General features: G+C 37.3%; 1 protein-coding gene across 6 annotated transcripts in view; it reads right to left on the bottom strand.

Moving 5' to 3' along the window:
* The window catches only part of SIPA1L1 (signal induced proliferation associated 1 like 1), a 187249-nt gene that overhangs the window by 11550 nt on the left and 147849 nt on the right, over positions 1-27850 (bottom strand). For all 6 annotated transcript variants that reach the window (XM_072339363.1, XM_072339362.1, XM_072339367.1 and 3 more), the window contains 7 exons: positions 26811-27089; positions 17583-17732; positions 12960-13084; positions 10108-10226; positions 7255-7694; positions 1665-1904; positions 464-629 (listed from right to left, as the gene is read on the bottom strand). In XM_072339363.1, the coding sequence (XP_072195464.1) occupies positions 464-629; positions 1665-1904; positions 7255-7694; positions 10108-10226; positions 12960-13084; positions 17583-17732; positions 26811-27089 (1519 nt within the window). The remainder of the gene's footprint in view (positions 1-463; positions 630-1664; positions 1905-7254; positions 7695-10107; positions 10227-12959; positions 13085-17582; positions 17733-26810; positions 27090-27850) is intronic.

The following is a 27850-nucleotide window of genomic DNA, read 5'->3' as shown; positions in this document are numbered from 1 at the left end:
TGCAACTATTCCCTCAATGTTTTCCTCTTGCAAGAACAGTGTATGACAAACAGATGGCTTTCTGTCGATGATAATTCAGACGTCTTGCATTTCAGTTTCTTATTATGGGTGAGAATGGGAGAGCTCCTATCTGAGAAACTAAGAGGCCAATAATGCAAAGTTCTGCAAAAACAAACACTTCAGTTTCTGCTGCTCTGAAATCACTCAGCATTTTCTACACAGATATTTTGGAGCTTCACAGCCTTCATTCATTTCCAAACTGTGACACGTTCTGCTGTATCAGTGATGTGCCCAGGCAGCGATGGATTTCCTCATCAAATTCCTCTGAAGTACAGCTTTACACATTTCTGTTTTGTGTCAAGAGAACTATGACTTGAATTGAAAAAGGATGTGCGCATTACTCTTAAGGTATTCTCAGATTTCTCTCAGCTGTGACAACAGATATCCAGACTCTGCAACATACCTTAAAATTCTTTTGGGATTCAGGTGTTGGACTATCAAGATCTATCAGTTTCTTCAGGTCCTCTTCAACAGTGGACTTCGATGCTCGTTTTGGTGATGCTCTCAGATCTCTTGCTGATGCACGCAGCCGAGGGTGGGCCATCTCATTGCCGTCACTCTGGTGACGTCTTAAATGAAATGGAACAGACACATTCAGGTCTCAAAGCCCTGGGGCAGGAAGCATGGATGAAACAAGAATTATAGCATCCTTACAGTTTTAGAAGAAAGAGCATAGGTAGAGGGCATGAAAGAGAAAAGGAGTTTCCCTAATACAGCAGAGCCTCATCTTAACGAATAGCTTTTGAAGCAATCAGTTACTGATGTATGTTGAGGTTATTGTGATACATTTTCTCAATAAGGGAACAAATTTGAATTTGCTAAAATAATCCATATTCTGCACAAAACTAAAAAGAATATATTTCTTTTGTATTGCAAGATCAGCAAGTTCCTTTACACTTTTCTCTCTCTCTTTTGACTGCAGCTTTCACGAGTTCCAGCATCTCCTTTTGATAATCAGTTACTGGCATCATCCTGGAGTTCCATGTTGACTCAGTAGAAGTTGAGAAAGAATAAACAAATTATTCTGAAAAGGACTTTCCAAATCAATTGTTTTCAAAGTCATGTTAGACTTAAAGAAACAGTATTTTCATTAGGAAGTTGTTTCTCTATTTCTATGCCAAAAGAGTTGGCTGAATATTCTAACACTGCTTTAAGCCAGTTAAACAGGGTGTTGGGAGCAACCTAGACAAGCCATCATGGAGAGCCGCAGAGCAAATACATACTGTTCACAGTATTACTACACGAGAGGCTTAAGAAAGAACTCACCCTCTACCTTAAGAAGCTTTTTAATATTTGCTGAAATAACATTTTGAATCTCCTTTAAGAAGTCCCAAGGAAAGATAAGCTTTAATAGAAGTAACATCCGTTCTGTGCAGCAAAAATAATAGTTTTTAAAAGCACATTATCAGGGAATGAGATTAGCTAACTATCAAATATTTAAGCCCAGCTGCAGAATTCATTGCGAGACTAAGTTCTGCTGTAGAATAAGCATTCTATTAGATAGCCTTAAGCTTTTTTATTTATACAGAGAAGTGTCACAGATTTTAATTCTTCCACAAGATTAAAGCCAATAACCAAAGAAGAGAACTAAAAATCATTCTTACTTTCTTGTATCCATAAACCCCACTGAGTTTATCGTCCCTTCAGGCTTTTTCCATCCGATCAGATACTTGCTAGTAGCACCCTGGCGAGGGTAGAAAGTCCTAGGACCAGATGAGGAAGAAGAGGAGGAGGAGAAAGAAGGTGCGAGCTGGGGAGAAGTAGCAGAATGAAGCTCTTCTTTAGGTGAGCTTCTGGCACTGGTGAAAACAACCGGGCTGGCAGAATGTCGTGAGCTCATGGTACTGGGAGAGAAACATAACAAAGACAAAATTTGCCTGTAATGTGCATATATGCATTTGTAAAGAGAAATTCGGGGCACATGATGTTGCACTTATCAATAATAAGTGAAGAAGCAAAACTGGTACAGCCTTCTCAAGGGTCTTCTACCAACATTCTATTGACAACTTCTCATAAAGTCACATAAAGCTTTGTTACCTCTATGGACGCAGCATATCAAGCCTCCCCTCACGCTCATTTACAAATAGGAAACCTAAGGTTCATCGTGATAAGCAGCTTTTAAGTAATACATGCGAATTTGAATTTGAAAAAAGAACCTAAGTCCAACTTCTTGCTGGAATTCCTGGCTATGGAACAAAACACATTGTTAAAGAAGTTAGGCAACAAGGAATATCCTCCTTTGAGACTCCACAACAAGCCATGGAAGGTACCCATATATCTTTCAGAGGAGAGCTTCCTGGATTTTGCCTGAAAAGCAGTTACTGTTTGGAAAAAAAAAAAACAAACCACACAAAAACAAAAGAGAGATACTTAGTAAAATCGCTGAGTTGGCATATGCCACAGTTTGTCTAGCCAAGAGTCAGGGTGAGAAACAGCAGCTGGAAGAAGGTAATGATGGTGGGGGGGCTTTAAATAGGAGCTGTTCTTCAGATATGATGATATTAAAACCTTATGCAATTTGCACAATATCAGGAGCACTAGTGCTCAAGACAATATTTACTTTAACAACCTTAAAAGGTCAGGCATTTCGGCATTTCTAGTGACAGAGCAAAGCTTTGTGTACAGCCCTGAAATACTGAAATAGCATTCAGTACGTACAAAACAGTTTTCCATCAGTTCTCCCCACAACTTAGTCACATTTTCATCCCTGTATCCAACACTGCAAGGAAGGAATTTGAAACAGATGGCCCTGTGGTAAAGAACAGTATCTCACTGAGAAATAAAACGTTAGGCTGGGAGTCTGAACAAAGGCACCGAACATTTTCCTCATTCTTAGCTTAATAGAATATTCTTCACTGCTGTTTTTGTAACATGATAAAACAACCCATTCTCATGTCCCTGTCTGCTAATGATACAGAGAAAATATCTGAAGTTAAATTTATATTTCTAACTGGAAAAATAATCTCACTTGCATTCAGTCTTACAGAAATAGGTTATCTAATCTATACCAATTGTCTGTCTCCTGCTGTAGCCAATGGAGAGGGAGATACCCTTGCAGGTAATTCTCCTCACCTTCAATCAGGTATCTCAGTCAGGGAGAATTATGCTTTCCAGTTTTTCCTCTCTACTGACAACAGATGGCATCTGAAGTCACCTTCAACTATACCTTTCACCTTCAGATGGTTGACATGAAGTCCCAACAGCTAAGTAATGTGGATTTAGCAAGCAGCGACGGCAAGCTTCCCTCCTCAAACAGCACTGCCTGCTGCTGCCCACACTCCCACCTAGTGAACACGAGGATGGCAGTGCAGTCATGTTAGAGGGGAGACGCATCTCCTCATATGTACATGGATCAGATGATAATAACTTTATCTTATTTTCTTTTTTTCCCTCCTCACCTGTACATCTGAAAGACCTTTACAAAAAATGGCAGATTAGGAAAGCAAAGGAAGAGGTATTTCTGTCCACCAATCCCATATATTTGGTTGATGCACACCACAGTCTTTATTTATAACTCAGGTAAGTAAACAATTTATAGCAAGAAAACAGGGAAAAATAGGAGCCAGAGGAAGAAGCAGTAAATTTCTCTTCATTCCTCCTTCTCTTTTCTGTTTTCAATACCGAAAAGAGAACTCCTACATATGCTGAGCAAAACAGCCCATCTGTGAGGCATCACCACTGCAAAATTAAAACAGCAAGATCTGTGGAAGATGTACAGCTTTAAAGAAAAAAGTTGTGTTTTTTTAAATTCTTAATATTTATCCCCTTCTAAAGACATCCCAGAATTGGTGAATTCTTTTGCCTCAGCATAGGGAAAAAAGTTCTGATCACACTTGGAAATACTTTAATCTTACTGGGCCAATCTCAAGGAAATGTTATTTGTGAGAAAAAAAAAAAAGATAAAAATTAATAGTAAGTTGGTATTGGTAACCCTTAATATTACTATGCAAAGAAGGCACAAAATGATAATCAATATGTTCCACATGATATGTATATCTAAAATGTATATGTTTGATAATTGTATTTTGCTATATGTAATACTGTATAAAAATACTGCATATTATAAGCACTATTGGTTAAATATTTATTATAATATGTGTCATGTATAATACATGACAAGAGCAGTCTGGCGGATGAGCAAGAAAATTAGCATACAGTTTTTAATATACTTTTCTTTAACGTGAGCAGAATATTCTGAGCTGTGGTTTTACGATATAACATTTTGGGAGGATATACAGCTTCAGGAACTATATGCAGAACTGTGGAAATACCTGGAGTTTTCTTCATACATGTAAACACAGGCAAGTCAATAGCATACTGACAGAAAGAGATACACTTGTTAACTATGAGCATTTTTTGGAGAGCAAAAGGCTTTGGATAAATCCTAGAATAAATTGGAGCTGAAGCTCTACGGTAGTGATGATGAGTTATATAGTGCTTGACAGCAGGAAGCATGAATACTGTAACAGACAGCTGGACCAGCTTGCTTAGATCTGGAAGGAATTCAGTCCACAGTCCCAGGACAGAGAGAAGACAGCCTTTTGTCATTGGTGGTCTCTCACTTCCCAACTGTAGTACTGAGACAGGAAGGATTAAATTCAGGAAAATTTCAGATCAATCTGCAAGACTTTCAGTTGAGTCTTTCATAAAAGTAAAATATTATTTCATCATTTTGGACTGTATTAAAAATACTGTAGTTAAATTATATTGGATTAGAAACATCCATAATTTTAGTTTTGCTAAAAGGGATGTAAGAAACCTCACATTTTAGGTGGAAATGAAAGTTTGATTTATTTATTTTTTCCTAGGGAATTAATGCCATCAGCACATATGGCTTCATTTAATGACATTCAGCTATAATGATTCTGTATAATTACTGGCCTACATAATGCAGTTCTCCTGAGATGCTATGAGAAATCTGCACAATCATCAGGAAGGAGTTTGAGAATGGGGGTGGAGAAGTAACAACTCAGCCAAAAGCTCTGCTGTAAAAGTTAATCACTATAATTTACATTTTGCCACCAATTCTCAGGTACAAGTTCTTTTACGTACCACCAAATGATCATAACACTAATTGTTGCTCCTGTCTTCTATAGACACAAACACTCTAATTTGTGGCTATTTTCTTTTCTCTTGTCACTAAGTTCTTTTCAGGGCCAAATTCCTTTTCTTCTTGCACAGAAACCCAACTCTAAAGATGTCGCAGGTGTTCTGGCACGAATGAGCCAAAAGTTAAAAGGTGAGAAGCAGCAAAGGGTAACAATTTAGAAACTGACAGAGAGACAACAATTAAGCTGTTCATTTTTCACCAAAAGCAGCTTTCTCAGGATCATCCCTTATTCTCCTTCTTGAAGCAGGCAGTGGTGGCTACACCTAGAAGTGCCAGGTTAACAAGCCCCTGCCTGCTCTTTGCCATGTCCTCGCTGCCCATCCACCCAGATCAGCCAGCAAACAGCCAGACCCAGGATCTCCTCAGATCAGCACTGCTGTTCTGTGCGTAACCATAAACTGAGGACACAATGAGAAACAAAACAGAAGCTGATCAGTCCAGACTGTGCCTTTGTTTTATTGTAAGGTATCAAACATATTTTCTCATCTTCGTGCCAGTCTGTCTGTCTCCACCAGAATAAACAATATGGATGCAGTGTCTGCAGCATGGGTATCATGTCCCACGTACTCTACAAAATGTTACAACCTCTCTTCTTTGTGAAGAGCTGTTGATCCTTAAATAAACAAGAAATGCCTTTTTATTTAGCTTGAAAAAAATATGTAGAAAATCACTTCAGTGTCACTGCAGAAACACCAATCAGATTAAACTAAGTCAACTAGAGAAAACATCGTGTTTTGAGAAGATAAGAGCTGGAAGAGTGAAGACATGCATAATGCTGCTGCTAGTTACATTCAGACAAGTACTGTTGGGGCATTTGATAAATTCTAGTGAACATCAAAAGAGAAACAGATATAAACATGCATGTCTTAAAATAAAATTTATAACACTGTAGATAACCACCACATATTTTTACCTCCAATAAAGGGGCAAGTGGTAAGGTTGCCTAAATTCTATGTAAATTGCCTTCCATAGTGTTGTCTGAAGATCTGCTCAAGTCCTCCATGCATGTGTAGCTATTGGAAACACCTGTCTCAAAGACCTGGATGGAATAACATGAACTTTACTGCCAAAAACAGTCAACCCAGAAGAGACAGAAAACCAGAGTGGGACCACCATTAATAGATAACTAGTAAGAATCACCATGACAAAGTACATGGAGACTGTTCATTACACTGCAGTCTCTATGACAACCTCCATATGCAGCTATTGTAGAAGAAACTGTTAAACTGTCTGATAAACATCTACCCTTGCCTAAACGTTGCTTTGCTCAAAACAAATAGCAACTAACGCTTCAAGCTTCCCCCCTTAAAGAATCAAAACGCAATAGTCAATCTCTGTAAAAGCTACAGAACAAGAGTTATTGAAAATGTACACTGAATATTTTTTGGAAATAGGTTAGATAAACAGTGTAAAATATTGTCTGCCTCTAGCAGCTCGAATGAACTTGTAAAGTGGGTAACTCCCATCTAAGGTGTTCGGGTGCTTTATACCTGTACTTGGCATAGCCAACTTTACTAATTGCAAAACTAATGGAAAACAGAATGTGACAGTAATATGTCATACCCACAGATCGCTTCAGAATGACATTAAAATCTATATGCCAGCGCTCGCAAGCATCTTGCACTCAGTACTGATCACAGTGACTACAAGCAGAATTCTAAACAAAAAGATTTATATTAAAAAAGTAGAAGACATCCAAAACACACACTTGCAAGACTAAAAAAGAAATTCAGAATAAATTGTGCATTACTAAAAGGAACTGATCTAATTTGTATACCAACTGCAGGTCTTGCAAAATATTTCTCATAAACACATCAGGCACTCGTCTGTCTTGTTTAATAGCAGTAGCATGGAAAATGTTGTTAAAGAAAATTCTTAGTGTTAGATGAAGCAGCAGAAGCAAAGACTAAAAATGGTCTTAATTTATAAGTCTTCTGCACAGTAAGATCTTTCAAAACACTGGTCAATAGACTGGTCAAATAGAAGTCTCAACTTAAACAACTGCTTAAACAACAACTCAGGCTAGCGAATGAGTATGCAAAAATGAATGTGGAGGTGTCAATCTTGTAAGAAGTGAAAATTACCTTGTATGTGAGACAGCATCACTAAGACTATAAGCACTGTTCTCCCTTGTTAGAGGATTGGAGGCTGGTTGACTCTTGCTGTGAATATCCAGACTCAGTGAAGACTCGGCTTTTCTGTCAATGTGGCTCTCTTTTTCTAATGTCCTGTCTGCAATGGAGACCACTTCACTGGAGCTGTGCCACAGTGGTGTCACTTTTTCCTTCGTTAGCCCTGTGCGGGGAGATGTCGCTGCTCCCAAAGAAGCAGTGCTGCCATGGCTGGGTCCATAGGAAGTAGTATCTATGCCGCTATCAGCTGAAGTCCCCTGAAGATAGTTGTAGCTGTTCAGCTCTGATTCAGTGCGCTCTCCACTGTCATACCATTTCTCATCGCTGTGAGCACTGGAGGCATTGCTGGAGAGAGTATTGCTGCTGGAATGGCTGGAGTAGTGGCTGTCAGACTACAGAAGAAACAACAATAAAGAAAAATCCCAACCACGTAGGTTTACTTCATAATTACGGCAATGGAATTAGAGTAGTAAACGGTTAAAGTCCCCTCCGTACAGTAGAAATTCCTCTACCTTCAGGTACTAGATAGATACAATCAGTAGACTAACTCTAAAAATTCATTCTAGCACAAAGAGTATTGCTCTGTTTTTAGAGCACAAAAGATGCTTTCACAGGGACATAGAAACCATGTTTCAGCAATGCAGAGAAAAACAGAGTAGTTCATAATTTTGACATAAAATACTCCAAATTGTTTTCTTTCAGATATAATTCCATGGCCCAACCAATGCAACGAATGGAACTGTGTTAACTTTGACTTGTTCTGTAACTACTATAATTAAATATATTCTAATTTAAAGAGTCCAGTGTTTTAGAACATGATACATAACTGATCCACAGAAAATGCACATTATTTCAACAGTACAATTGCATAACAAAAGACTAAGGCAGGGAAAAACCACCATTGCTCTTCCAACCCCTTTGCAGTAGGTAGGTCTATTTCATCCTCAGCAGGACCATCCTTTGTAAAGGATCACTGAAATGCCATTTAACTATTTGTAAATTGCTTTCAAAAAGGCAGAATTGCAAGAAAGCAGCTTGTCCCATCTGGGCATGGCAGTTTCTGGCTGGGTTGTGTGTTCTGTTCTTGGTTACAGCCAGCTGTTATGAAGAAAGTGAATGCCTTCAGTTCCATAGTGGGCATCTGTGGAATATCCCATTACAGAAAGAATTTCTTGCTATACACATCTCTGCTTAGTAGCTCACCTTTCAAGTATTTATATCCCTCTTGATTTCTTAATTTTATTTTCCATTCAACAAACACATTTATGTTCTGACCATCTAAATATGAAGAACTGAAAAACTTGTTTCTCCATTATGAAATGAACTTGTTTGGTGATGGGATGGTTCCAAAATAACAGGAGGGACAGAAAGGACATTTAGAACCACCCTTTCTATTTTGCCTACAGGCAGAATTTTACCAAAGAGAAATGAGCTGATCAAATATCAAAGATTAGATACTGTTTCTACTCTCACTAGAAAAGAAAAGAGAGAAAACAGAGAATGGATTGATACCCAGAGGAGGAAATCTCAGTATCCACATTGCTATTATACTACATCAAGAACTGACAGAAAAACAGGAGGAATATGAAGTTGATCTAGTTATCTCAAATTAATGTTACTGCTCTTCATTAGTAACTGTATCACTCCCTTCATCCATCTGTCTACATAACAAAGATTTATAATAACAAAGACTAAATGAGAAGAATGTAAGCATCAGTAAATCCAGAGTTATGTTTTGCACACAAGCTAATGAAGTAGCTATCACATTATTATATGGTCGAATGCATCACATGAAAAACAAGTCAATCTAAATATAAAAACTCATAAGAATAGGAAGACAGGTGTTTTGTTTGTTTTAATATAATGAAGGAACATTGCTCTGAATTAATAACCTAAAAAAACCACTGCAAATTGCATTCAAAGAAGAATGCTAGTAAGCAGAAGCAAATGACAAGAACTAATGAAAGATCTAAATAAATGCAACTCATACTTTGAGTGTAATCAGTCAGTACAATACTATATTTTAGCTGATCATAAAGACAATCAACCAAGTCATCTGGCATAACGAACAGCAGATTAAAGAGCATTTTCTTTCTTTGGTTCTAGTGACTTAAATAATTTTCAAGAGATTTCTAATTCATGAATATTACTGCAGTTAATCTGTCCCTCTGTATATAAATCAGGATGTGCACATTTAACTATTGAAACAGAAAGGTAGAATTTGCCATTTAGAAATTAAATATAAATAAGAGACTTCTCAGCCAGATTCTAGTGGACCTTTCAAAAGAACTCTTCCAACAGTGAGCAAGATTGACTACAGAAAGGAATTAATATTTGCAGCAGATGAGGAAAGTGGAGAAAACTTAAAGAAAAGCAAGGCTTCTAGTCTGTTTCAAAGAAGCAGATTTCTGAGCTTTTCAACAGCTTTCTGAGTCTTGCAATGCACAGTGTATTTGTCAACTTCATGTCTCCCTTGAGAAGCCCAGAAATAGCTTTGTAAACTCCCATAAATCCTCTCCTTATCACAAGATAACAGACAAGAAAGTGCTGTTCATCTGTCAGCAAAACTTATTAACTAATAAATATTTTAGTACGCCATGAGTAGTTTCTGTAAGGTTCAGGAAGTAACATCTGCTTTATCGCTTCCTCCAAAGTTTAACACAGGACAGGGCTTGAAGATTTCTTTTTCTTTCCCATCCGTCTTTAACTGACATTCTAAAAACAGTTTTGACCAATACATTTGGTATGAAGAGCTTCTGAAACAAGAGCAAAATATTAAATAATTCCTTTTTCAGGATAACTTACATGACCCTGCTTATTTGGAGACAAGTGAACCACAGGATCTTGTCTCATCAGTCTTCCACTGGGACTCTCTCTGAAGGATGGCAGTACTTTTGATACTGCTGGGAGATGACATGTTGGTTCTGCAATACAGCACACAACAATGTACTGAAAAGCCTATGCAGCAAAAGAAATAAGAAAACGTGCACTCTGGTTTTACACCATGATTCTTCCCACTGCTACCATTAGCCAAAGACTTTGAAAACCAAAGTGAAATTCATTCCAAATAAAAACTATACATGAGACAAAACATACGTGAGAAACTGAGGGCCCATTTTTGCCTACCATAAGTCAGCAAGACTTCATGAAAAATGCAAAATCTTGGCTTTTTATAAAACAACTTTGAGCAGAGCCACACCCTCCTTGTCCAACAGCAATATCTCTGAACATTAGAAAAGAACAACATTCATATTCACAATGTACTGGCATTGTACATCATTATGCATGTTGCCTGAGGACAGGATTAGAAGAAAAAGATCGCATTTCCTTACGTGGTATTATTCTATGCAAGGCAGGACAATAACAAAAGTCAAAAGTGACGGCTTAAATTCACACGTTTTTTTCTTCAGCAGAACTACTACAAATTTCCTGTCAAAGTTAAGGTGAGCTAAGTAAATATTTTCTAGCTGCAGAAATAGCAAACTGTGTTGAAATCACAATATTCCTGTAAAAATTGATTGTTGTGAATGTGGAAACTGCACAGATGTTCACAACCTACTAAAAAAAAAATGGACTGAAATCAAACTACTCAACTTATATACACAATTTCAGAAGTGCCCTTTGCCAATTAGGCTTACTTTTTTTCCCCAGGAGATAACTACGGGGGTCAAGAAGATGTTCAGATCACCCTTTAGGCCCCGTAACTGCTTTCTCAGAGTAGAGAAGAAGAACAGTACTTCAAAATAAACTTATTTTCAGCTTTTTATATAGATGATATTCTTGTCCTGTGCTTATTTAATACTTTGTATTTCTAGAAATATCACCTTTAAATAGAGTATGTGTTTAACAGCAGCCGTTGTTATTAGCAGTTCTTTCAAGCCTTCCACAACACGGCTATGGTTTGTTCATCTTGATCTGCAACATAACTAGCTTTTAAAATGACTATTTTAAGAAAAGAACTTGATTTCCTGTGGCAAGTAGTAACAAGCAGTATTGGTGCACAAAGAACACAGATTTTCTGTAGCTAAGAGTGGGCAGGAAGGAGTGAGTGTGAGTTCACTGCACCTAATGCCCTATTTACCCTGATACTGATTATCCCAAGTGGAAATGTGCTTATTTGGCATTGAACCAAACTTTCACCTAGATTCAGACCTATAAAGTCTGCAGTCAGAGATACAGTTTCCAATTGGCACTCTATGAATGCAGGACAATCCACAAGAGATAACATACAGGGATTATACTTCAGCGTGTTTCTCAGCCTTTGCCAAATGTTGGAGCCATCTCATCTACCACACAAATTTTCCTGCTCTTTCTGGCCTTATTTATTTATTTTGCTAATATGGTGACTCCTGACATTTTAGAACAGATCTTGCTGGCAGCTCTTCTCAGTGCCAGCATCAACACACCAACTGTTGGTCTGCAAAAGTAATGCTGAAGAAAGAATCGGTTTTACATGTGTCGTTACCATCACAACAGTATCAAAACATATGCGATTAAAAATTGTTCTGTCAAATGAGAACTGCAGATCGGCATAATCACAGCTTTTTAGTGAGAAGAAGTATGGGGGGAGTTGTGAGGGAGGGACTGACAGATGGTTTCAATAATAAGGAACAGCTCACTGATGTTGTGAAGGTATGCGAACAAAGTGCATCTCCAGAACCTGAAGATCACATTTCCCTTACCAAACTCCTGCTAAATTCGCTGAACTTTATTCTGTTTTCATCACAACTTGATTTAGATAAAACAAATAAAGAGCTGTGATGCAGCATAATGATCTGTACATAGAAGGATGGAAAGAAGAACTGAATTGTTAAACCCATGCTAAAAATAAAGTTAGGAAAAAAACCAATCTAGCAATTTTGACCATGTTCATCACATTGGACCAATGCTTTTTGAAGATAGTACAACAATTCCACTGGTGTCAGCCTCGCTGGTATCCATTCAAGCTAAGCCACTGCTGTAGGAAAAAGGTCTATGTGCAGAAACTCCAAATGAAGGCTTAACAATGCAAATCCTTAGTACCCAGCTGTTTCATATAGTTAATATATTCTCTCAACTGACAGTTTAATTGCCAAGTGCAATGAAAATGTATACAGTGGTGGAAGGCGATTACCAAGTTATAGATTTACCTTACTATTTAGACTTTAATTGCATATATATATTTTTTCATTTTGTACACGTTATTTTTGTAGCTTCAATGATCAAACAATCAATTTGCATTTATATAGCACCATTTGAAAGGGAGCATCACAAGCACGTTAGACAAACTAAGCAAAAAATTAAACTAAGTTAAGTCACCCGGGAGAGCAGGTGAGGTCAACCAAGTCCTCAAGAGCAAGGCAAATTAATAAGTGCGCCTACCCAACTGCTTCTAAAAGGACAAAGTGTTTCAAAGTAAAAGCATTAGGGTAGATTTAGTCCCATAGCCAAATGAAGAACTGAAATGAGTTCTTCTTCAGGTGATATTCATATGTCTCAAGGACACACACTGCAGAAGCTAGTTTATGCAGAAGATCTAATTATTCATCCTGATGAACAAGGTTAAACTTCCAAAGACACGGTGCTTAAGAGGGTTCTCCCTCTGCACGAAGAGAAGCATTACCAAAGTCACCTTGTGGTTAGCAAGGCTTGCTCGCTGTAAAGAATTAATTACCTACCCATCTGGTCAGCGATACTATCCTCACTTCTTTGCCAGCTGGGTGTGGATTTGCCGCTACCACCCGTATCTGATTGCGTGCTCTGCCTGTCAATGGAAGCAGGGGATCTACGGCTAATTCCAAACCTGTTGTAACACCCCAAAAACAAAGCAGATAGTGATTTTAAACATGCATAGATCTCACATACAGGAAAAAAAGAACACTTATAAGAAGCCAATGTGAAACTGTAGGCCACAGTGACACACAGCATGATTCCTTTTCCATTTAATTGTTGTGGCAGTGCTCAGGACTTATTTAGTACCTTTAATGCTTAAGATAAACAGTATACATTACTTTACTGAGCATTTTTCATCAAGAACATTTGATTACACAGTATATACAAGTCAAAACTAGATCCAAAACATCCAGGAATAATACTACAGGCTTTCGTTTACACAGACAGGTGACAAGGCACCTTACAAAAACTGACCACAAGTAAAACATGAAAGTTTGGACTAAAGTCACATAGAGAAATGAGGTGCATTTATTGGGAGTGGATTTCAAGGATGGATCCCTTTAAATTAGAAATTGCTACCCTGGATCTAGCACAAATTAGTACCAGAAGTTCCTTGAGGCAATTCTTCCATTTTCTTTGGTTCCAAGTAAAAGACTATTATGGCCATGCTTGAGTAATGCACACACAGATTCAAACAACACAGATTTATCTGGGGCAATATTATACCGCAAAGTATTTTACTTAAGATGTTACAAAGCTGACTATTGGTTAGGGACTCCCAAAACCTGGGAGGTATGAGTTCTCATGTAAAGTTCTTGGATCATTAAGTAGCTTGAGTTGACTAGCAAAAACTAAATCTAGCAGCAAGAAAGCAGGGACACACGTCTATTGCTGTGAAAAGAAGCTTGCAAAGCAAAATAAAAGTGAGTTTGATGAGACTTGAACATTCTGTTAGATTAGTCAGAGGGATTTTTGAAGGGCAAAAGTAACATCCAGGAGAACAACCTCCTCCTTCAAGGAGAACATCAAAGGCGACCAAAGTATATAAGACATTATATGCCATGTCTGTAAGAATTATAATTTTGTCCTTAATAGCTGAGTTCTGAGTTAGCAGGTCAATCATTAAGAATTCTTCAAGAATAATGTGTTTCTCTTTAAAAATAAAAATACATACTCTGGAGAAAGAAAAAACAACCCAAATTAGACACAGAGTTTAACACCCAAAAGGACTCCAACAAATATACTCTGTATATCAAGCATTATCTCTAGCTGTCAGTGCCTAACGTAATAACAGAAAATAAAACATCCCAAATTGATTTCTACTCACACTAGTAGCTACAGGCTTCCTGCATGACCTCAAATACAAAAATGACATCTGCCAAATTATCAGAACTAAGTCAGTGCAGTGATCCCATCTGAAAGTTTTCCAACTCACTAACACAAAAGAACTCATCAGAGAAAGACTGTGTAATTCAGAGCAACATAATCACACTCCTGCCTTTAAAGATGAGCTGCTGGAATACGAATGTACATCCAGCATAGCTCCAAAATATCAAAATTTGACCTTGGGTCAAATTTTAGCCAAACATGACCCTTTTTTCACCTCTCCTGGCATAGCTAGTATATGATTTGTTGAAAAAAATAAGGTCAAGAACATCTGGGACACCTGCTCACTGAATACAAACACTTTAAATTGAAATTGCATTATGTGGATAAAGCTTTTCCTTATCTATTAAAGTTCCACAGACACTGTACCTAGAAGTTCACTTAATCAAATTCCTAAATTCAATATGATGAATTCAATACCAATTCAATAAATGCATAAAAAGCCTGAAGACAGTACTTTAAATGCTGATACACTTTAAACACTGATCTCAGGTACTTTCCAAGCCTCTAAGACTTGTGGGCAGTGTGTTTTCATTATGAAGTAACTTGACACCAGTATATGAAAGAAATCCCAAGAAATCCCAAAGAAATCTTAGTTTGACCAAGTTGCATCCATATTTTACTTTCCACACATTGTTCTCTTACCTAAAGCTTATACATTCCTATATCTGAACAGAGTTGTTTTTTCATTTGATATATGCTATGATGTGCAACTACTTTTAGAGATGAAGAAAAATATCATATTGCTGGTTTTATTTAATTAAAACCACTGCTCTACTGCTTGAAAAGCAAGATATGTTAATAAATGAACAAATAAAAATCCAACATCATGAAGTGAGCCGTTTGAACATAAGTGCAGGTGGTGCTACATGCTATCCTGACTAAATATATAGCCCATCAGTCTGTAGAGAAGAATCTGAATACTAAGTAGAAATCAAGATGGACTAAAAGAACAGGAAAATGGCTTAAATACACATTTTTTAATATACAGTTTCTTTTAAAAACTCATTATTTCAGTATTTCCATTACATTCTGCTACCATTCATGACATGTACATAGCTTCATGTAAACTCAGGATGAGTATATGAAATAAACATACATCAAGACCCATTTTGATATTCTTGAAGGCACTGAAGTTTTGGCTTATTATCCCTATGTAAGTTGGAATACGGACCAAAACGTAGAAGAGGCAGCAATTACTGCTCTTATTATGTCTGACAAAGGTTGAATTTACACCCACATTTCCAGTCATTCTAAGTTTCACAAACTGTTCAAAATCAGTCATATCATTGAGAAAGAAACATACACACAGGTTCTGTAGATGAAATTTCCTGCACTGGGAAGTCACAAGGATTGGCATACCAAGGGCACATGGAACTTCATATCAGGCCACGGTTTCTCTTCAGCCAAGTGCTTACTCTGACACCTCAACAATGCTACTATCTCTCCCCTAGTTAACCATATATATGGGTTATTCTCTGACCAGCTCTATCTGGCATAGCAGACACCTCTGCGGGGCTGCCTGGAATCTGGTCTCACATACGCGTTTCAACAGAAGATGCACAAAGAACTGTAATGAATTTCCTAGCAAGGTGACAAATGCTCCTTTGCTTACTGAGGCATGGGAAAGTTTCATTCTTGATGATATTTTTCATGCTTTCTCTATAGGGAGGTCTTGAGTGTGTAGAAGGATAGCATGAGATGAAAAGTGTGTTCCTTTAAGAACAGAATTGACAAGTCACACCAATGGAGTTATATAAATGATATTTATAAATGATATTATGGTTGTGATGGTCTATGGACCTATGGCAGCAATTCTTCTTAGAGCAAATGATGTAGTTGGAAAGAGCAGACAACATACTGAGAATACAAGCTGCTCTTCAGAACTGAAGACAGCACAATTGCTGCTGGAATGAATGAGACAGAAGTATGCAGCATAGAAAAAAAGTTAAAGTGCTCTTCTGAGCTGCAGAGCTCTGTGCACGTTTCCATTTGCTTAAAGATGAACGGGTTTTGAGCAAATCTCCTAATGTCAGTAGGACCTTACCATGAACTTAAATAATGGCCTGAGCATGTAACGGTCTCACAAATAAAGGCTGTCATGAACATGTGCAACAGAGAAGAGATAGCTTCCTCTGAATAACTAAAACCAGGCTAGAAGGAGAATACTTGGAGGACAAATCTTCAGTGCTCTGGAGCAATGAGCAACACTTGTTCAAATACATGCCCTGAAAAGCATTCCCTGGGCTGATACTGGATATTACTCCTTCATAGGCACTTAAGCAGGCAAAAGATTGTTGCTTGTGCTTAAAGAAACAAATAAAAAGAACAGTAGCTTGTGCTAAGCAGTTCCCAGATATGACATTTAATCTCACCAATTATGTGATACATTTTTTTTAATAGATAAAAAGATATTCTACTTCATAAAAGATGCAAAATAGAACTAATTACACACAATGACAAGCAATGTACTCAAGACTTCACACGAAAGCTTTACAGTGTGAACTATCAGCACTTTTGTCCTTTCTCTTCTCAACAGGAAGTAATTTGGAATATGGTAGATAGCTCTCTTACTACCAATTATTTTTCTTCCCCTACTCAGAGAAGCTTGATTTATTGCTTCTTTCTGTGCTCTTTGAAAATTATACAGATTTAACTTCTTCTGCAAATTGCCCCTTACATTAACACTGGATCACTTCAGAGTATGGAGAGTTCTGGAAAGTTGGATGAAAGTGCCTTAAAATAAGGCAACTGTGAATACATGGAAAAAAAAAGTCTAGCTATGTATTATTCAGCACCTTTGCGCCTACACATTTGGAGTCACCACTATATTGCTTCAACTATTAGCAAAGACTGCAAAGCCCCAAACCTATTATTTACTTCCTCTTAGAATCTAAATATGTGAAAGGAAGTAATTTGCAACATGAGACCAGTACCTTTAATTTAGATTTTTAGAGAGATAACTATGTCCCTTTATGAGCTTTCAACTTGAGCTCTGTTGTGGACTGGGATGACAAAGATAAGTTAGGGCATGAAGGGAAAAGGTGGAAGCAAGGGATTTTAAAATGTGACTTCCAACAGGCATGACAATTGTATTTGAGTACAAACATGCTTTAATGTGTTTAAAGAACAGTTGGCAGGAGCCTGTGTAAGCACTCCCTCAGTTTAACATACATTACAACAAATGGAATGGAGACAAAAGACTGCTTAAAAAAAGAATACGAAAGTAGACTGGTGCCTACCCTTCTGGCATAGATTTTTGTCTGTATGTGCTCCCAGCAGAGCCTGTCTCACTTGAGGTTGATAAGTTGCTTGGAGAATTGCGACACTGTTGCGACCGTGCTAATGCAATGGACGAAACCGTCACATAGACATCAGAACCAGGAGACAACCTGTTCAGAGCAAAGGAGTTGGTCACATCAGCAATTCAAACAGCAGTAGCATGATGCAAAGCAGGATGGACTATCTAATGCAAACTGTCAGAGCAGCAGAGAACATGGCATCAAGGAGACAGTAGAGAGAGTGTCAGCTGAAAAAAAGACACGTTCCCACTGCAAATCTATTCCCTGTAGAAACTGAGGAAAATCAACTAAGAAAATGTGGGTGTAGAGGAACGAATGAAGAGAGGCAAGTGTGTGGGGAAGGAAATCACAGCACACACTAGAAAAGCACCACATTTTCTGAAGTCTTCATTTGCTTTTGCAGATTGAACATAAGGAATAATGAAGCATGATATTCCTCACCCAAATACCAAACAGAGTGATCTATTTCTGCTTTTCAGAATAAACTCTTACCTGGAATTTAAAGTTGTCTATGCAAACTCAGAGTATCAAGCTTGTACCCTTATGCCACCAAACTTGTCTACATTCAAGTTCAAGGTATAAAAATGTAATATTATTTCTAAATATCTTTAAATTCCCCTTAATGTTCTCATACAAGGTATTAGAGATCACTGAAAGTACAGGCCTGAGTTATATGAAGTCTTCTGTTGGAGAAACCATGCAGCAAATAAACTGGCTGAAATGCATTTGGGCTAGAAGCTGCATGCTTATAATGATTTATTTGTATATTCTGTTCTGCAGTCGAAGTCTTTTCTAGATCATTTTCTGCTTTGTGCATTTTTGTTTCCCAAGCCCCAACTGAATTCAGTGCTGCCACTAAGTTTTTCCTTCCACTCTTCCACTTTTTCTTCCACTTCAGTGGTGACTGAAGTCATTTAGCACTTCTGCAGCAAGCTAAGATGACTGAACTACGCCATCCATGAACAAGAAATTCTACTGTGAATACAAATCTTCCCTCATTCTAACTTGGAAAAAACCCTGCAACTTATACGTTAGAAACTGTTTAAAAACTGCTTATTAACTCTAAAGAAACATACAGCCAACTGTCTCATTACACAAACTGGGTGAAGAGATTCACAAGATCTCAGTCTACCCACTTAATCTGTATTTGTAAACAAGTGACAGATTCTCACCCACCCTCACTGTGGTACTTTAAGTACTTTTAAAATTCAAAACCTTTTCTGAAAATAAATAAAAGAAACACAAAGGTCCAACTTATGTGTTTGTGTGTATATCTCAGTGTATGTATACTGAAATACATTTAAAAAACCCCTAACAAACAGCCAACTAAATCTTAAGAAAGCAATGGGACAGTCAAGAACCAAACTTCCTGACTGCAATTTCACCAAGGACAAATCATTAAAACAGTCACTCTTTCCCAGACAAGAAATGAATGACTCGACTCCTGACCGTCACAAGTACCTCTTCAAGCAATAAATTACCTTCTAGTGTACTGAAAGGAATTTATTTCACATTTATCAAGGAACATTTCTGAAATATTTGATTGTAAAGTAAACAGTTCAAAAGTTGAAAATCTGGGGCAGGTGAGCAAAGCAATTCATTTCCCAGTTGCACTTTTAAGAAAAAAAAAAAAAAAAAAAAAGTCTGGCCAACAAAGATACCTGCTTTCAATAGCATTCACAAATCTACGTAAGCACATGCATTTAATGTAATATCAATAGCAAGGAAACCCTTCAGTAATTTCTGTAGAATTATTTTTCTGTTGAAAAATGATTACACTTTTACTCCAGAATCAGCCGTGCCTTGTCTTTACCCCCTGTGCCTTACCCAGAAGTGACAGCAATGTTCAGAAGGAACGTCAGGATTTCAGAATTGTGACATGGAGTTGTAACTCATTTACAAAGATAAAAGACCCCGAGGGCAAACAAAATTGTTATAAATGTGATCTGAACAGCATCAAGGAACAGCCAATTAGGAAGGACATCCTATTTACTTACAGTGGAAATACTTTAATACTTTTTACTGGTAAACACAAAGTAGCGCTAAGAAACATCAAGAGGAAAAGACTTTCCTTTTACATGAAACAAACAAGACAGGACATGAAAGTAAATTTGTTCAAATTGACTTTTTAAGCTGATTTGAACTGTGTTGATGAAAATCACTTCCCAAGGCAAAATGGGCATTGTTAGCAGTAGGGCCCTGTAGTTAAGACATTCTATGCTTGCTTTTTTTTCTCTATAATTAAAGCAAACTAAAAGAGGCCATTATCTATTTCAAAAGACAAATTTGAGAAGAAATTGCAAAATGGTTAAGTGCATGAGTTCCATAACTGAATTTAAAAGTAGACCAGGAGTCCACTGCATTAAATAGATACAATTACATTTCAGTCAATTGAATTGGGATTATACCATGCATGATTTAGCTCTTAGAGATCTTCATCCTGAAAGGACTGGTTGACTCTTGCTATGTATGGGAAGAAAATAATCTTTTGTGAAAACAATGAGTGTGATGTGCATATATTTGTTAGCACGACAAAGACATTGAAAGCATCCATCCTGTTCTTAATAATTTAATTTCCATGCCATTTGCTGTAATTTTCTCAAGTCTTCAGACTGCATACGTACGTAATATATACATCACAGGAAGAAATATTAGCCTAGCACGCCTTGTGTCTGTGGCCTAAGTCACTCTTTAATTATAAGATCATACACTGGTCCCCTCTCAGTCATACGGTTGTATTTTGTCCTTGAACAACTTCTACAAGAACAGCACAGCTCAGCCATGCAGGAGGTGCAGGATGACAGAAGAGAAAGGCTAGCATTATATTAGAGGCACTTCCATGCTGACTTAACAAACTGAACTCTTATCTTACACTTGCTGCAGCATTCCAGTATGATCACTGGTGTATTTGTTAAAGACAATTTTTCATTCATTGCCACTAATTGCGAGTTTCCCAAAGGCCTTATTTGATTCTGAGGCCTGATTTACTTCTGTGCCGAGAACTTACCAAAGCAGCTGAAGCTTTAATTTGAAGCTGTAATTTGAATACATAAAATATTACCAATGCTGGGCACACTTCCAAATTTGAGATGCTCAAAATAGGACATAAGAAATGATTAGAACATAATTCCTCTCTCTACCTTTGTTCTTAATCTGAAGAGGTCCAAAGACATCTATTTTCAGACAAGAGTTTTGAAAATTCAGTTTAATTAATACACGCGAAGCATTCAGAAACTGTAGTAATGGGCACCACTGTAATGCTTAGCAGGGAATTAATAATGGCATCTTTACAGTGAGATTTGAATATCATCCAGTAAATAAAGGATGGAGTAATGAAGAGGAAAAATATTAAATAGCTGTTCTTTAATGAGCTTCACTTCAATTTCACTTCAACTGTGTGAAGTGAATGAGGCAGATGTTCTCTGTTAAAAGGAATTCTTGTAATTTAATCAAGGAAAGTATCAAAAAGTATGGTTACATAAAGAGCTTGAATAAAATAGCACAGCAAATCTTAATTCTGGCACAATTACTTCCCAAGAACTTGACTTCACAGTCATAATCGTTCTGAAGCAAGCAACATTTCTCTGAGAACACTGACTGACTGCTGTCAGAACACCAGCAGGTCTGGAAAGGGATAGATAAAACAGAAAATACAATTATGCCATCATATTGCACCTTCTCACACCAAACTGCGTACCTTCATGGATATTTTTCTACAATTTGATTATTGCATTTCAGAAAAGATGGAATACAACAAGGAAAGATCCAAAGGGAGACAAGTAACTGGAGGTAAAGAATTGTTTCTGTACAAAGATAAGCTGAACAGGCTCCAGATGCTATTTTGTTGGGTTTTTTAAAATCAGTTCTGCCTGTTGTCTGCCCAAATGTGAATTACATTAGATCAAGTAAATAAAAAGATTATTCATCATTCCTCACGACGGAAGTATGGAGAGGAGAACTGTAAACTATAAAGGCACCCAGATACCATCCACAGCTGTTAAACTACGGTACAGATGCACCCAACTCCTGAAGTTCTTAAACTACTGATAACCAGCAGTCTGCTGGAGCTGGTATCAAGTCATCTATACTTACAGATATGCCAATAGCATAAGAATATTTTTTGTGTTTTTTCCTGGTCCCTGCTAATGGCTACTATCAAACAAGAGACCAACACTTGATCACAGACGATGTGGCAACTTCCCAGAAATTTTTGTAATGCAAGTTTGGCTGAAGAGATAATAATTATAACAAACTCCTGCTTTTTCACTGCTATATCCAGTTCCAGGTCCTAGCATCACTACAAAACACGTTATCCTATATTTTAATTTGCAGGACATTACAAAAACCTGAAATCACTAAACCCTATGAGGAAGGAAATGCATGTGCTACACAACATTCATTCAAATAGTAGTGAGATGAGCACAGAGATTTGCTTGCTAGTATTAGGATATAAGCTAATCAACAGCAAAATGGGGTATTTATATGATATAGGAATCATTTAAACTAGGATCTGTCTGCAAGTGTTAACTTATAAACTATTCCACAGTTACTGCCACTGACTACAAACAAGCACTGTTTGAATTAGTTTCAGGGCCAAACTGCACTCCATAGTCTTCAGTTAGGATTAAACTGCTCTTAATGAATATTGTTCCAATATTTTTCTATTGTGGAATTTCGAGGTTATTGCTTGACTGCAGTCATGCCATAATTCAGTTCTTTATTTGGTTTGAAATATTGACTGCGTTCATGTATTTTCAAGTCAGAATTACAAGCTTTCATCCAGTGCAGCACTTAATCACATCATGAGGTACACAAAAGTCCCACAGGATGCTTTGCTCACTTGTTTTCACATTTTTCAAATGTTTCTTGTGTCAGGTTTTAGTTAAGACTAATTTTAGTTTATGATAAGTTAATTAAGAAGAGATTACCATCGCACAACTATTTCATCATCTTTCCTCATTTATTTTCTTTTCTTCATAATAAAGACTGGAAGCCAACTGGATGAAATGTTTGAAATAGTGAGAGGGGGGGAAATAAGTAAATCCAAAATTACATCTTTTCCAATCACTAGTATACTTAAAAATATATTTAGGTTGCTGCTCTACAAGTAATGTCTCCTATTTATTTTGATAGCAACTACAATGAAGAACACAATGACACTACTTGATAGAGCAAGTTCTCAGCTACAAAACACGTGTTTTCAACATAGTCACAACTGTTAGCTGTGCGTTTTCACCAGCAACAAACAAGAGCTTGGACCTGTTTGCTTCAGACATGTATGTCTGATGCCATTCTGTCAGACTGCCCCTCTGCGGCCATCACAGTGTGGTAACAAAATGTAATGCAGTATTGGTGGAAAGGTTCAACCTCTACTGCTATACTGCCAACATCCACCTCTGACATTGTGGACCAACATAATAAAACATTACTTTTGGAGTGGCCTCCATATATGTAGTTTGTTGCAGCTTTCCTTCATGTCTTAATCTGATATTTATTCTGGGCTATAGACTGCACAGTATCCCATGTGGACTAATTAATGTGAAAGGAATTTATTGCATATATATTATCACATCATTCAATCTTAATATCACAGTAACATTAGATATTTATATTAAGATGTATAAAGTCGAATTATTTTTCCTATTATTACAAACACACACATCAATCATGACTACATTGAGGTACACAGGACACTATGAGGAATAGTGAGAATTGAATTCTGTACAAATTAGCTGCATGCATGAAGACAATTCAGTAAAGACAAAAAGCACTCTGCAGGTTAGGCATTCAACTGCCTGCCATCAGGGACTGTCAAGCAAGTCTCTCTTCCACCTAAAATAACAGGTCCTTCGTGATGCTAAGAAGTTTATGTGATACAAAACTGAAATCCTTCTGTTTACAGGACTGATAAGGCAGCTTTTATTTAATGTAGTTAAATGAGCTGCAGCAAAAATAACAGGCAAAAATCTAAATTTGTTTTACTCAGTATCTGTATTTAGAGACTGCAGGTGTATAAAGTGATCATCAGTCAAATATCTCTAGGAGGTAAATTCAAAAAGAATTACATTTTTATTGTGTAAGGCCTGATAAATCAGAAATACTACAGTGCTTCTATTTAATTATCACAAATTCTACCCTGCCTGGGGTACAGGTAACAACTGCATTCATCTCCTGTGACTGGCAGTGCTTGCTCTAAAAATCACCTGATGCTCAAGGAGCTACAAGGATCTACGCACTACGTGCTTCCAGGCTGCCATGTCCCTTAACCACAGATCTCAAACTACCACTGTCTGTTTCTTAGCAAGGATGAGATCGGTCATCACCATCACTGCACTGCAGTCAATAAAGAACATTCAATCAATATCAGGAACGAGGAACGATATAGGTCACCTTCAGTTTAAAAAAACCTAGCATTAAAATCAAACATCAGCTAGTCTTACATTGGGCTTGGCACTGAAAAACAGAAATGATAGCCAGTGTTATCTAGACCACAGCTGCACTTCATTTCTGAAACTACTTAATGACTCTGGTCCTCACAGGTAAATTTCCAGCCCCACTGACAATTAGGCAGCACCTTCCTTTGGAAAATGAAGCCACAATGGTAGTAAGGAAATAGAGGCAATCTGCACAGCTTTGCTAATGAGGCATAATAAGGACCTATAACACTCCTCTGATTCTCTCCTGGGTTCTCAACAGATGGCTGACAAAAGTTAAAGCCAATAGAATGATACAGTGATTTATAAAAATAAAATTACTTCCTGTTAGGCTGGTGACAACTTCAGCTTTGACTCTCACTGGTAAGTCAGTACTGGACTGGTAAGAAAGGAAAATGAGTCAGCCTTACTCTGAGCATGACCAAAGGTCACTGCCAATGGGAACACAAAAAGGGCTATGTTAGTAAGGGATATAAAAATCTTAGTTCATTTCAGAAATTCTACACAATAACCATGGAAATATCTGAGCTTTCTAAAACACAATGCTTTTGTTGCACAGAAAACAACAGAGTAATTCTATTGAAGTAATCTTACTGTTTGGTTTTTTCCTTCTTGTTCCATATTCCTTTAAAATGTGTAACAACGTATTTCTTCACTTTAACTGGCAACATGTTAACCTCATGCAGCTGCTGGTATATTCAGACACGATCCAGACAAGATTAACATGTTTAGAGCAGACAGATAAGACATATTTTTTCAGGATCCCCAAAAAAGCGCTGCCAAACAAAAGGCTACTTTGGTAACATAAGTTTCAGAGTGAAAAAATCCAACATAACCTTTCTAAAGCAAAAAAACCAATAATGTCTGGAGAAAAAAGAAACATAAACACCAATAAAAAAAACAGCAGTTACATGCTTTGAAAATGAAAGAGATGGAAAGTTTAAGTTTCACTTTTTGGAAACAAATACAGAATATATGGAAATGTCATCTTCCCCTCGCAAAACATTCATCAGGCCAGAACTCCCCTCTCGAAGCTTCCATCAAGTGGATAAATCTTGCATACTCTGTAGGGGTGTTGTGTTGTCCATGTGGACTTTTATGTGTAAGAAAAGCACTGTTAGTAACACCACACCCCTCAGCACAGTCAGGGCCTCACCCTCCTCCACTCAAGGAAAGGAAGCAACAACTCAAGATTCTGGACAAAACTCTCTGGTTAGTGCTGTGAAGCGTCAGAAGCTTCTGGAAAAAAAAAAAAAAACAGCAGTTCAGCTGTATCTGATGTTCTGCCACTCCCTGAACCTTCGCCCAGGTATTACTGTGCCTCCCTTAATTACAGAGTGAGATGCTACAGCACTGGATAGGCAGGAAAAAGAAACACCGCACCCCACCAAAAAAAACCCGAAACAGACCTACTCCCATTCCTTCAAATTCATCACCTGTTTGTCTCCAACTTTAACAGGGAAATACAGCATGAAGCCATGCAATTATTATCTTGGTCCGAAAATACCATAAGAGAGACAATTAAGTCCAATGTCTCACTGACTTTTGCGGACTTATTCACAAACAGCCTTACCAGCAGAATTAAAAAACAATACATACATATGTATATACAGACACACAACAATATATAGGCTTATAATATATACTACCAATAATTTCAGAGTTGACAATTTTCTGGTGATGCAAGTTCTAAGCACACATCAGTTGAGCTTACAGAAAGCAACAAGGATGAGGGCGGGGAATCACAAGACTTACCACCTAATTAGTTTAAGCGCAGAAATATGACAATGTCCCATGACAAATAAAGCAAGAAAATGAAGTCTTTACTAACTAGTGTCATTTGTTAATATGCAGCCTACACAAGCTTCAAGTGATTTCACCTTAGTAGTCTTTTGGTCTTGGCTGTATCATCTTTTGATGTTTTGTTTTGTTTTTTATTAACCTTAGTTCTTCTTGATTTGAAAAAAATACTTGACCTTCTTTCATTACATCTCTACATTTTCTACTTAATGCATGTTATTTCCACTTGATTTTTTCTTAAGGAATCCTCCAAAACTTGAGCTATGAGCATATTTCCCTCAACAAGTCTCATTGTAAACACAGAAACATCACAGATTTGTACAGGTAACCAAACATTGACAGTCCATCTGAAAATGTGACAGGGTATGCCTGATACCTTTCTTAATAACTGCTTTCTTTCTTAAAAAGCAAACAAAAAATTCCATGAGCACAAAATTAAACCAATCTATTCTCCAGCCTAAGATGTCTCTCAGTGTCCCAGTCAATAAATCTGCCTTCTGTACAGGTCAGTATTTCCTTACTGAACAATGTTAAATGCTATCTCTGCCTCAGGAGCTTTAGGTTATTCCACCAAGCCTATAAACAAGCTATGACTTTTATTTTACTTCTTTAGAATGCAGATTTTCAGGAAAAATTAGATCTAAAACTCTGATGTCACTCACTTAAAAATTAAATAAAAATATAGGAATTTTAGAATAGAACTCAGTGCAGTGAAACATATCCTATCAATCCAGTAGCACTTCTTTTTCTGGTTACTCAATTCAAGCAATTGTATTTCATTTTGGCTAATGTTTCACTCATATTCATATTACCTTTCGGCTATGTGAAGACAAGAAAAAGAACAGTCCTTAGATGCCTAGATAAATCTATTGTGCTTTTTTCAAGACAAAATTCTGAACAGCAATAAAAAGCAATCCATGCAGAATTTACATACCTCCGGCTTTCCAATGGGCGCCCATCACTAGAGATGCTCCGGGGGATGTTGGCTGCTCGTTCTGGGGGTGGCATTTTCCCTTCTCCTTTCCCTGAGCCAATCCTAGATGGCACTGGACTTTGAACCTGGGATGGTACCTGAGCCACATGAGGTCCCTGTCCTTTGTTTGTGTTTCGCTGCCATTTGTTGTTATTTCTGAATGGAAATTTGAATTCATATGACATTCCTTCATTCACTTTGTATTCCATCACGGGCATACGGTAGTTTTCAGAACAACTTCTGGAAAAGAAAAAGGACAACAAAACAGAATGTTGTTATAAAAAACATTGTTCTGAAAAGCAAAACAAACATATTCTGTCCACAAGGATAAAATTTTTAAGACAGAAGCTGTGTCAATTACATGAAGGAGATGATGTAATACTTTTTTTAAATAAACATGTATTTAACAAGTTTTGCTACTGCTCATCTGATTACCCTGCTACAAAAGCAAGAAAATAACTGCACAGGATTATCTTGGTAGAAAATAAAACACTTGCTAATAATTGCAGATGCCAAAACAGAAGATGTCCCCTCCTTTCCGAGGATAAGAATGAACAGGGCAGCACTAGAACTGGACTAAGATAGGACAGAAGTTAACACAATTCATGTAAGATGCAGGGAAAACTTCTGCATACATGTTAAGTAATACGTTAGAGTGATTTGGAAGTAAACGTGTCCTTCAGTTCCGGTGAGGATAGTTTTGACAAATATATCTGAGTATATTTGCCTGAAATATTTATTGTGGTTAGTTGTTTAGCTACACAAAGCATTTTCCCATTCAGAAGAAAAGAATGTCATGCTCTGTAAAAAAAAAATCAGTGCAAAACTTTCTGCTACAAGCTCTTCCTCCAAATGACTATGCCATTAATGTTGAGAACTAGCACCATCTCTCCCCATTGGGAAGAGTGCAGTCTAGTAGGGACAGATGGAGTGAAACAGCTGGTGCTGAGGCCTTGCTGTCCACAACATACACATTTTACTTTGGTCTAACTCCAGCCCTG

The sequence above is a fragment of the Excalfactoria chinensis genome, chromosome 5, assembly GCF_039878825.1.
Source record: "Excalfactoria chinensis isolate bCotChi1 chromosome 5, bCotChi1.hap2, whole genome shotgun sequence".
Taxonomy (NCBI): Eukaryota; Metazoa; Chordata; class Aves; order Galliformes; family Phasianidae; genus Excalfactoria; species Excalfactoria chinensis.
Note: the sequence above shows the minus strand (reverse complement) of the source record. Positions and strands in the feature narration are given on the sequence as shown.